General features: G+C 33.8%; 1 protein-coding gene across 4 annotated transcripts in view; it reads left to right on the top strand.

Annotated features, from left to right (window-relative positions):
- Nucleotides 1-13,092, top strand: part of GALNTL6 (polypeptide N-acetylgalactosaminyltransferase like 6) — a 1,038,752-nt gene that overhangs the window by 395,207 nt on the left and 630,453 nt on the right. For all 4 annotated transcript variants that reach the window (XM_019636099.1, XM_019636100.1, XM_019636101.1 and 1 more), the window contains exon 4: nt 8,596-8,734. In XM_019636099.1, the coding sequence (XP_019491644.1) occupies nt 8,596-8,734 (139 nt within the window). The remainder of the gene's footprint in view (nt 1-8,595; nt 8,735-13,092) is intronic.

The raw sequence follows: 13,092 nt of genomic DNA, 5'->3' as shown, positions 1-13,092 counted from the left end.
TATTGCCTGTTTTGTTCGATAACCTTTTGCCATCTTTCAGTGAGCTTCATAATTCCTCGTTCATAGAAGGACCTGTCTTTATTTGCAAAAAACTGAACAAGGTGCTGATTTACAGCCTCATCTGAATTGAACGGTATACCACGCAAGGGGTTTTGAAGAGAGCGAAACGAGTGGAAGTCTGATGGCATAAGGTCAGGCGAGTATGGTGGGTGTGGCAACACATCCCATCCAAGCTCCAATAATTTTTGACGGGTGATCAAACTTGTGTATGGTCTCACATTGTCCCAATGGAACACCACTCCTTTATTAAATTAACAAGCTCTGGACATTTCTGGATGATGGATTCGTTCAAACTGTCCAATTGCCAACAGTACACATTTGAATTGATTGTTTGATTCCTTTGTAGGAGCTCAAAAAACACGACACCTTTAAAATTCCACCACACTGAGAGCGTAACCTTCCTCTGATGAATGTCTGCTTTCGATGTCATTTGAGGAGAATCATCATGTCAGGACCAAGACCATTTGCACACCAAATTGTTGTAAACAATCCACTTCTCATCACCAGTTATCAGTTGCTTCAAAAAAGGATCGTTCTTCACATTTAATGAACATATTGCAGATGTTTATACATGCCGTCAAATGAACTTCTTTGAGTCCATGTGGAACCCACATATCGAGCTTGCTTTCATATCCCAGCTTCTTCAGGTGGTTTTGAACACTTGAATGATGGATGTTCAACGTTTCAGCAATCTCTCTTGTCATGTAACGTGGGTTTGACTCGATCAATGCCTTTATTTTGTTGTCATCAACCTTGGTGGGCTTCTTTGACCGAGGAGTGTCATTGAGATCAAGATCACCAGCATGGAATTTCGTGAACCATCATTGGCACTGACATTCTTGTAGAGCATTGTCACCATAAACTTTATGTAACTTTTCACAAGCTTGACATGTGTTCTTCCCTTTATGGAAGTAAAACAGTAAAATATGGCAAAAATGCACAGTTTGGTCTTCCATCTTCCACTTATAAAATCTCCAAAACTCAACCAAATCGCTCATTTTTTTTAGATTGAAGCTAGAACTGTCAGCTGTCAAATGACATAGGGATAATATAGATGCGCATGACTCTAGTACTTCCAAAAATGAACTAGTGCCATCTGTCGCAACCACGCATCATGACTTTTCCAACAACCCAATAGTAATGACTAAAACTAAAAATTAAAGAATAAAATATAGCAACAATTCATATTGTGTGTATGTATCAGCTAGTTTAGTAGATAGTGGATGTTATGGCACAGAGAAGGGAGAAGGGGAACTTGTTATTCGTAACATTGTGAATTAGTTAACTTTTAAAAGTAAGAGAGAACACTAAAAAAAAAACAAGAAGAAAAGAAAAGAAACAAAGGAGAACAAGAAAAAGAGAGATGGAGGTGAAAAGAAGGAAGAAGAGATGGACAAGGAGCACCACGCTGCTTAGTTGTAAGTGATAAAGCTGAAACTAGGACATCATCCACTTCTCCTCCCCAAAACAGTTGGAGTAATGGAAGTTTATTGAATTATTCTAAACAGTCAGACAACAAATCTGAAAAAATAGTTCCAGGATTTTCAGTTGATATCTTGTTATATTATATATACATATATACATATATATATATATATATATATATATATATATATATATATATATATATATATATATATATATATATATATNTATATATATATATATATATATATATATTAGATTTGTTATATATTTTCTTATATAAATCTAACAATAGCCCTAAAAGATTAATTTTCCATTTTAGATATGAGCAAGTGGACATTTTTTGAGAGAAAATGTGACATGATAATGCACTTTATAAATAGAATAGAAACAGAAAACCAAATCTTTCAATACTTTTTGTATATTACAAATGGATTCTTTGTTCTCCATCTCACTTCAATATTGTGTTTATAATAATCAAAGATTTTTTTTAAAAACCTAATTCTTCACACAATAATTGTTAGGGTGATGCCAAAGGAACAGTATCTGAAAGAGCTAGATTATTGCCAACAAATTAGCTTTTTTAAAAATCTCCTAATATTTAGTTTTAGTTCTTCAAATTTGTAAATTCAATTGGAATTTTATACCTTGAAATATTTATTTGTAAGATGTATGTTGTAATTTGCCACAGAGCCTAAAGAAAAGGGACTATTAGTGAGAAATATATATATATATATATATATATATATATATATATATAAAGTTTTCAGGCCATATCACACATGTATCACCTCAAAATATGAATTCCATGTACATTTCTCTTCTGCCAGCACCATCCAAAGCTGTAATATACAAAAGCCTAAAAAAAAAAAATCTGCCAAAGTCAATGGTTATGTCAGGAGAAGAAGTTCCAGTAAACAATTCAAAGAATATATTAAAAATATAGTTATATTAAAATAATCACAGTTAACATTTATAAACCTATCATAACTTATTTAAACCAAACTATAAAACTTTAGAATAGTAGTTCACAGAACTATCTGTTGGAATTCACTTGTAAGTGCAAACCCTGATTAGTATAATTGTGATCAGCTCTTTGATTTTCACAAACAAATACTGCATATAGTTTCTAACAGGCACAGTGCCCCTCACAATCATTATACCTTTTAGGTTTACTCTGGTACTGAGGTACATTCATATAAACTTTATTGAAGAAAGGGGAGAAAAATGAAAGTTTTGAAAAATGTGGTTATTTTATGATTTTTCAGAAGAAAAAAAATATATATATTATAGTTAGAAGAAAAGTCTTAAAAACCCAACCCTCTGGCATCAGAATACTAGCCTGTTCCTTATGCAGAAAAAAGGAGACAATTAAAGGCAAATTTATTGGGAGTCCATATGGAAACAATTTAGAAATAAAATGACCTACTGGGTTTCCCAAAGAATATGCCAAACTTGCATAGATGTGTTTTCTCCATGTTCATAGTGATGAAATCCACAATTTATTGAAAACTAATCTTCAGTTATCACTTCCAAGATGACTCAATCAATGAAAATTCCTTGAGTAAGGCATGAAGTTAGGACTAAGCATGACCAGATCCACTCCAGGAAGTGCACTGGCATGACAAGCATTGCTTATTCCCCTTGTAAGTATCACAGCTAGCTACCTGGATAGAGTTAGTACATACCTCATGAAATGAAGAAAACATAAAAAAATGCATGAAAACAGTAGAAGATTGTAGCAAAAAGATAGAGATATTAATTGGTTAATTTAAAATATAGACATTTCTGATAATGGTAAATTTAAACTTAGTTATGCTTTAAGAGCTTGTTCTAAATCTAATGCACTTCTGTGTTCCATTAAAACCTCTTCATTCAACAACTTTACTAGGAACATTATTTGCGTAATTCAGGTTTCTGTGCTTTCTGTATGCCACGTTTGTTGGAACAACTGGAAGTTTATGAGACATGGATTACTGATCATTTTTCATTCCATTACTGCAGACATGAGGGAGACATTCATACTTGGGTGAACAGGTTGAATGTCTTTTCTAGTTCCATAGAAATGTAAATCCAAAGAAAAAGAAAAAATATATATATATATATACATATAAAAAGAAAGAAATATAAATCCAATGGCATTCCAAACAAGAATTATATATTATATATAGTTCTTAGCATAGGACTTTCATGAGTTGCATCTTTTCCCATTTGATATTCAAAGTCCCTCACTCTCCAACTCCTCCACTCCCACCAACCATCCTGACCCTGAAAGAGAAGGTGGTATTTGTGGTGTTCTTATTCTTTAATGACTATACGAAATAACATCTTTTTCATTCCTTCATCTCTTCTCATGCATCCACCTTTCTTTATGATGTATTGAAAAAGAATTCACTAGTCCTTCAGCATCATGTAAAATTTTTATGATAAATGGCATATGCTTTATAAGGCTTTTGCTGTTATTCATAATCAAAATACACTAAGGGGATGATTGCTGTCATGTCCAGCGTGGCAAGGGCAAACAGGTTTCTCTTAAGGGGCGATGCAGATTGAATAAGAGCAAGAGACAAAAGTAAGATTAAGAGCTAGACCAAGGGACTCAGCCAGAGAAGACTGAGTGAGCCCAGAATCAGGTCAGCGCATGGCTTTTATTGAGAAATTTGAAAAGAAGTGAAACTGTTTTACTGCTGTCAATCAATTTGTAACCCGTGACTTATGTGTGCCTTAAGACCTTTTCCATTAGNTATTATCATTCCAATAGGTCCCAGTCACCTGAGACACTCCCCGAGAGAGCTTTACAGATATCATTCCATCCGGCCTCAGTTTTCCGAGACACTCTCTCGACTAATGGGTCAGAGGCTAATGTAGGGGGGTGGTAACGGAATTGGCTATAATGCAACAATTGCTATATAGAAACTATTCTAACTCTGATATATACACGTATTTATCACTCAGTTTAAAAATCAGGATAATTTTGGTGTTTCTCTTAATATTTAACTAAAATATTTTTTAAGAGCTTATTTAGGACCACAGCCTCTATAGTTTTCTCATCCTACCATAAAGTGTAATTTTAGTTGTCTTCTCAAACTATATACAATGTTACTAATAACAGGTTATAAAATTATTATTTCATAAATCGTAGTTTTACTCCTTTATTCAAGAGATTAAATTTATTGAAGAGTATACCACCCAATCTTGTCTTTTCATTTGTAGTTTTCTAATTTATTGTTCTTTTGCTGCTTTCATTTTATTTTGCCCCTTTACAAGTGTCCTCTTTATTTTCTTTATGTTCTTTCTGCTTTCTTTGATAGTTTTTATCTCAACTTCCTACCTGCATCAAAGGAGATATGTAATACTTTATGATGGTGTTGCCTCATTTTTTAGAAATAGTAAAATGCAATCCATGACACTTTGACATTTTATAATTTTTACGCAAGGGAAGATACTAACAGACCAAGTCAGACACATGTGACAGTCATGCTCCATTTAGTTTGAGTACATAAACAGAGAAAAAAAAAGTTGTCACTGGCGAATGCACTATGTGGAATTAAGTCAAGAACTGCCCCTTAGGAAGAAGTGAGGGTAGGAGGGGACAGAGAAAATGTAGAAATCCTATAATATATAAATTACCATAGCTTTTGAACAAGACTTTTAAAATGCTTTTTATTATTAGTTCTTAATAACTGAAAAAATTGTATCTATGTACGTAAACCCAGATGCACCAATGATGACTAAGCTAAATAAGCTTTACAATGATTGGGATGTTGAAGTGAAATATTTCTTAACATGATTTCTCGTGCATTAGCTGCAGATAATGAACATTTTTATGATAATTAAGAGCATAACTAAACAATTGGGAAAGAAAAACTTTCACAAGCCCACACTGAAAGCTGAAAAATGAGAGAACACTGAGATTTCTATGCAAACATGCCTATTTTAAAACATTGTCAATTCTTAGTTTCTTTCATAGCAAATTCTTGTCACCAGCATCAATTTGTGCACATACATTTATGTTATCTCCAATGTAAAGAGCTGTGCTCAGAATGAATATAACTTCTTTTTAATTCTTTAATGCTAAGTCAAAAAATACATGTTTTTTATATGAAAATTACCCATATCTCTAGATGTTAGACATATTAGATGACTGTTCTTTTAAAAGTGAAGTTTCCATAATCAGAAAATGAAGACAATATCATTATCAACAATGACTGGTTATTATTATTACCTGTTTGCATTATTATTTTTATGTAACCAAATTAATTCTGGTTTATTCTATAGCCAAATGTGTATCGTTTTAATTTTCTCCAACTATGTCCTTTTTTAATACTGTGGTGGGTATTGGAGGTACTTCACATTTTCAAATACATTTTTATTCAGCTCCTCAGTATCACTGACCCTCACCCTCACCCCTCTCAGCTACACACCCACGTACACACCACCAACAACCACACCCACAAGCAAAAACTGGGATTTTAATTTGGATTGCATTATAGATAAATTATCAATTTATGGAGAATTGACATCATAATATATTTTTTCAATCCAAGATCATGATACATCACTTCAGTTAATTAATTCTTCATTAATTTCTCTCAGCAATGTTTATATTTTTAATGTGCAAAGTAGCCTTGTACATAGTTCATTAGATTTATTCCTAAATATTTTATATTTTCTTATTTTAAAAATTACTTGAAATATTGTATTTCAAATTGCTTCCTAGTACATACAGAGTTGATTATATATTAACCTTTATTAATAACAAACTTGACAAATTAACATCATTTTTTATAGTTTTTAAATTTAAGTTTTGTTGAATTTTTCTCATGTTTCCAATTTTTCTTCTGTTCTTTTCTCCTTTTCTTTCCCTTCTGTTAAACCCATTATATGTATGTTACACCATTTGTAGTTATCCTACAGTCCTTGGATATACTGTTCCACTTTTTTCAGTGTCTGTTCTGATTGCTTCCTGGTTTTGGAGGTATGTATTAGGTTGGTGCAAAGGTAATTGCGGTTTTTGCCATTATTTATAATTATCTTTGTTCTAAGCAATATTAGAATACCTTCAAGCTGCCAGGTTAATTCCACAGCTATACCCAATCTAATAGGCCCATCAAAGGAATTCTTCACTTCTGCTACAATGTTTTTATCACTAGCATTGCTTTTTTGGTTCTTTCACAGAATTTCCATCTCTCTGCTTACATCGCCCATCTGTTCTTGCATTCTGTTTATTTTTCCATGGAGCCCTTAGCATATTAGCCATTGTTGTTTTAAATCCCCATTCTGATCATCCCAGCATCCCTGCTGTATCTGGTTCTGGTGCTTGCTCTGCTTCTTCAGGTCATGTTTTTTGTTCTTTGGTATGCCTTGTAATTTTTTTCTTGCTAGTTGGACATGATGTGCTTGTAAAGGAAATTGCTGTCTGTAGCCTTTTATAATGTGATCATGAGGCATGGGGGGAGGGTAAGTGTTCTATACTCTTATGATTAGGTTCTCAGCCTTTTGGTGAGCCTATGCCTCAGGACTGTGGACGTCACAACACTTTCTCAGGTGTTTTTTGTTTTCTCCCTTCTTTGGCGGAATAGGATGATTAGAGTGGGTTAGAACTGGGTGTTTCCTTTCCCCCAGCCCAGCTAGGCTCTGATCACATCCCCGCAGGTGAAGCTCGGGTTAACTAGTTTCTCCTGAGGGCAGGCTTTATAAGGGCAACGCTGTGCTCTGACGTACTTCAGAATGGCTTCCTTACGGGAAGCTCGGAAGGATTTTTCTTCATTATTTGCTCTGGGAAACTGCTCGAGCTCCTGAAGGTAAATCTCTCAAAATTATTGGCGCCTCCCTATGACCGGGTCCCTCCTTTTGGAGTTTTTAACTCTCAGACTTCTCTGCCCTGAGCCTCCTGCAACTTGTCAATTACAGGCCAGGTTTTTCTATCCCAGCCCCAGTTCCAGGCAGTTTCTTGCTGAGCCCCTCCCTGCTCTGGTAAGCTTCAACTCCCTGCATTCTTCTGTTTGTCTCTTCAATCTTTTTTATTTTTTTAATTTTTTAAATTAAAGTTTATCGGGGGACAACGTTTCGTAAAGTTACATAAGTTTCAGGTATACAACTCTGTAATGCATCATCTATTGTTTAGTTGTCTCTCCAGTCTTGTGGGCCGCTTTTTACCCTGTATTCTCTCCTCTGTGGCAGATATGAGTTGAATTTTTCTGTGTGTTCGGCTTTTTATTTGTGGTTAGGACAGAGTGGCAAGCTCCTTGCATGCAGTACTGAAAAGTAGAAGTCTTAAATTTAACTTAAATGAAATAAACTTAGAAAACATGTACAACAGACGTGATTCACAAAGCTTTTATTAACATAGTATATTATTTAAAACAACATACAAATTGTTTTTGAAAACTGAACAATCATTTTGCAGTGTAAGACATTCAAATGTTAAATGTATATGAAGTTATTGAGTTTATTAGTAATTAAGGGAAACCAAATTAAAGGATGGGTAATATATATTTCACCAGTAAATTTTATATTATCTAATGCTTCTGAGGATTTGTGAAAACCATGATAAACATACTCTAAAGATATTCTCGCTGTTCTATCTTATGAATTATCCTCCCGTTTCCAAAAGTACATAACTAGGAATATATAAGCAAAGGTATTTATTTCAACATTGTTTATAATAGGGAAAATTAGAAATAAAAGTATATCTTCAATGGAATGGTGTAAATTGGGATACAATGAAATAATATAAACCATTGGAAGTAAATGAAAAGATGTTTTTTAATACAATTATGTGGAAAAAAATCAAATTATAAAGCAGTATGTATATTAGAAGCTGTGTACAAATGTTAGGAAACCTACACTTAAAAGCTTAGCAGTGGTTCTCTGGAAGGTGAGATTATACTTTCTATTTTTGTGTTGTCTGCTTTTTATCATGGGTATATACCTTTTTTCTAAATAAAATAATGAATATGATATAATACAATCTTATTAACAGAACCTTCTGTGGAGCATACTAACAAGTGACTAAAGATACACACAACTTTCAAGTCTTATTATTTGTTTTAGAAGATGGAACAGTTTTTATACAGATAATAATCCCATTTTGTTTTCTCCTGCTAGGGAAAGGTGAACACGGGAAACCCTACCCCCTCACTGAAGAGGACCATGATGACTTAGCTTATAGGGAGAATGGTTTCAACATTTTTGTCAGCAACAACATTGCTCTCGAGAGGTCCCTGCCAGATATCCGCCATGCTAAGTGAGTATCAGCAAGCCCCGTGTGCAGAGCCGCTTTCTTTTGTTGGTCTGTTTTGTTTTATTATGTTTAATGTGTACCACAGTAGATACAGAACTAAAAATTTTGCCCTAATGATTTTATTTAAAAACTTTTCTATTTTGTGACTTTAAATGTTTGATTTAAATTGGAATAGCTTTCAAAATTCCAAATGAATAACTAGGGACTGTGTAAAACTTAATACACATTTGTATTATTGAGTTAACTGTTATTTTCATTTAAAGTGAAATGTTTTAAGATTACATTCATACTTGCACATTTGATCTTGTGGATTATGAAGAAACATTTTCTCAGGTGATTAGTGCTGTCAAAATGTCTCTTTCTCTCTCTCTATAGATATCTCTATATATCTATATATATAGAGATATCTATATGGTTTTTATCCACTTCATTTTCACACCAGCCATATTCAGTGCTGTTGTAGTTACATCTTCCATGAAGAATACCTAAAATTAATGCATCGATAAACCAATGCTAATGGGGGTTGCTCAGTTTTCTGTCACTTTATGAATTGCTTGTCAGTGGGCAGTGAGTTCAGTTTTAACTGAATCATAGCTAAATATATTATTATAAATGGAAACAAGAATTATACTGCATTTAGTTACCTGAAAACCTTCTTCTCTCTGTCCTATTTACTCCTAACATTGCTTAATGTACTTTTTTTCCAATCTGTATGATTTTCTTGTTAGCATATACAATGCCAAAAGTATGCCAAGAACATAGAATGGGACCAGAATTTGAAGTTGTGGAATTGTCATGCATATTGGAGAAATCTATCCAACTGTACTAATATACTAACTCCTCTCCACCTTTTTCTTCCTTTGGACACACTGGTATGAGAGAGAAAATCAGTGAATAAAATAAGGCCAACTAATAAAAATAGGACTAGAGATCTAAATTAAACCGATAATATATAGTAAATAAAACTCTTAATTTTGTGCAAAAATAATTAACCCTTTAGAAAAAAAATCAGTAAATTATAGTTTGGGGGGCCATTTTTAGTTGCCCTGGTACACCTTTGTAAACTTATTTTAAAATATAAAAGAATGACTGGTTTCTTTTTCAGGTTTTATGTAAATTTGCATTTCCCAGTACGGTTAAGCAGAGGATTAATATAAAGAACAAATCAACTTTTCCCTAAACTGCATGCTTTATGTGCTGGTCTAGGCCTTGTGACTAGCCAAATTGTTCCCAGGTTACCTTAAATTATCTACAGTCATTTCCATTGACCAAGAACATTTCTAGTTATGAGAAATCTTAATACCTAATTGCACATCATCAAAGATGCATTAAATTGCATTGTTGGCATAATAAATGTGCTCAGAGAATAATTTCCTTCCACCTCCTCTCCCACCCTCACACTTCCAATCTTTTAATGTGTATTCAAGTGGAAAGAATTGCAGATGGAAACAGTGCAGAAAATCACTGAAGTCAAAAGAAGGCTGTTATTCCCATTCTTCTCAGAGAGTGTATTTTAGTGTAACCACCACCTTTTCAGAAAAGATATTCTTAGGCAATAATGGGAAAGAAAATTTAAAAATGGAAAGAAAAATACTTTGAAATTTTTATTAGAGCCACTGAGTTTACAGTATTAGAAGCCATTATTCAAAATATTAGGGAAGAAAAATGGTGGCTAAAATATGGTCTGTGATTTCATCCTTATTCACTGAAGCTGGGCATCTACTAGGACAAACAGTCGCCTAGTAGAATGATATCGAAAAAGAAAAAAACCTTAGCAGAGGGTTGGAGATGGATGACAGCAAAATGTTCAGTGTGAGACTAACAGAATAATACTTGACCCTGGCTAGTCCAGTATCTGACTCTCAGTTATACAGGGAGATCCAATGTTGCCTCTGATTTTGTCAAGGTCCTACTGGCAGGAAACCAAGAGCCAAAGAAAGATCTGAGATCCCATTGTTTAAAGTCGTATGCTTTTGACCTCATCTGTGCTTATCAAAATGCAGGCCCAGATAACTTCAAGAGTGTGCAGCTCTGTGTAAGTGATACTTGAAATTATAAAAGCAACTTGACACCTTTCCCAGTGTTATCAATTGAACTAGGCTACAGGTAATTAACCATAGTTATTACCTAAGTATGTCTATATTCATAGTACCTGGGCTTAATCTGAGATCTGTCCCTAGAACATATTATTTTTATATATTATTCAATAGTGATAAGAATTTTGCTATGAGAACTTCCACATGATAAATGTCTAGTCAATGGATATCTGGCTGGCTTCATTTCACCACGCTTCAATTCCCCCCCACCCCCGCTTTATACTGGTTGTGCATTTTCTTTGTATTCAATCAGCCATCTGGGATGCCACATGTTTGTATGCTATAAAACATCTTATTTTGACCTCCAGTTCAAGATGAGAAATATAAAACATATTTAGAATACAAAAACATGTAAAATAGGAAAATAGAAAACCACGAGGGATGAATGGCCTGCATTGCAAAGAAATTGACAAGCTTATGCATGAATATATTGTTTGCAAGATAAGATTGAAGAATATTTGATCAAGTATTACTCCCTAGATATGAATAAATTAATCAGCAGTAGCCACACATACTCTTAAAAAATGGCATAAACATGTGTAAGTTGAAATTACGTCTATTAAAAGAAGAAATGCATGAGATTAGGACACAACAGAGTCATGTGTAAAGGAGAGTTGAGGAAGGCTTCACAGAGAATTCAAGTAAATGTATCATTAATAGGAAGTTCTTGTTTTTTGCTGTTATAAATGAATACATGTTTATACAGGTAAAAACGGATGCACATGCACCTTAATTAAGATGCATTTAAAAGGTGGCCGAGTAGCTGGGATATTTTTTAATTGAAATAGTTCTACTCTGAATTGTGGCTTTTTTAAAAATCTAACTTTTCATTTACATTTCACTTATAGTTCCAAGATAAGGATTGTTTCAGCTTTATGACTTTGACAATAAATAATATACTGGATGTTCAGAGCAATTTCTGTGATATCTCAATTCTTGAGAAAATAGAAGAGAATTTTTATATCCTCTTAGAGTATATGATTGATTTCAGTAGTGTTACAGTTATGTTAGACTAATACAGTTGACCCTTGAGCAAGGAGGGGTTAGAAGCGCCAACCCTCTGCACAGTCAAAATCCACTTATAACTTCTGACTTCCCAAAACTTTACTAATAGCCTACTGGAAGTTTACTGCAAAACTTGCAGATAACAGTCAATTAACATATATTTTGTATGTTACATGGATTGTATACTGTACCCTTAAAATAAACTAAGCTAGAAAAAAGAAATGTTAAGAAAATCATAAGGAAGAGAAAGTACACTTACAATACTGTATGTATTTATTGCAAAGAATCTGCTTATAAGTGGACCTGCACCATTGAAACCTGTGCTGTTCATTGGTCAACTGTGTATCACATCCACCTCCCTGAATAATTTCAGAACTAAATGAGGGATTGTCCAAGAAATGGTTTGGAATTAGAATGTCACCGTTATTATTGGTTAGATAATATTTTGGTGGGCATGGGTCAAATGCAGGCCAAGTAGGATTTGTAATGCTGAACTCCAGGATGTATATATAACAAGGCATGGAGGGCAGAGTTAGATGTCTGATCTCTGCAGGCAAGCAGATTCAAAAGCAGAAAAATGAAGGAGGAACTCAGCCAAGCATGATGAGCTCTGTAACTCAATCTCATGAATTGTGTGTCTTTCTTTCTCCTGAAAAGAATGTATGAGAAGGTGGCAAGAGGCTATGAATGTTAATCTACTAATGACTGTTCCTTACATAGAAACATCTATTGAGAGGAAAGGAGTCTCCTTTCTATGTGAAGAGTGCATATGGTGTTTCCCTGAAAATAAGACCGAACTGGAAAATAAACCCTAGCATGACTTTTCAGGATGCTCGTAATATAAGCCCAATCCCAAACATAAACCCCAGTTATGATCGTCAGCCAGACATGACTGTTTGAATAAATGTAGATTTTTGTACATGAATAAATGAATAAATGTAGATTGTTGGAGCAAAAATTAATACAAGACCCGGTCTTATTTTCTGGGAAACATGGTAGTATCTACTTTGTATACAAGTAAGAGGAGAAGAGGCAATTTCTCAACATACACAGACTTTTAAGTAGATTTTTAAAATTGCAATGCCTTAGAGTCAAAGCAGTCCTGCTTTCTGGAAATGATGTTGAATAATAATTCTAAACAAGTTGACTTCCATGACCTGCACTAAAGTGTTGAACAAGTCAATTTGTCATTTCAAATGTTTATTAACCCACTTCAAAGCCAGGATGCTAACTTTCTTCATTTCTCATCATTTATTAAGA

The sequence above is a fragment of the Hipposideros armiger genome, unplaced genomic scaffold (assembly GCF_001890085.2).
Source record: "Hipposideros armiger isolate ML-2016 unplaced genomic scaffold, ASM189008v1 scaffold_27, whole genome shotgun sequence".
Taxonomy (NCBI): domain Eukaryota; kingdom Metazoa; phylum Chordata; class Mammalia; order Chiroptera; family Hipposideridae; genus Hipposideros; species Hipposideros armiger.
The sequence above is the reverse complement of the archived record's forward strand: the minus strand, read 5'-3'. Positions and strand labels throughout refer to the sequence as shown.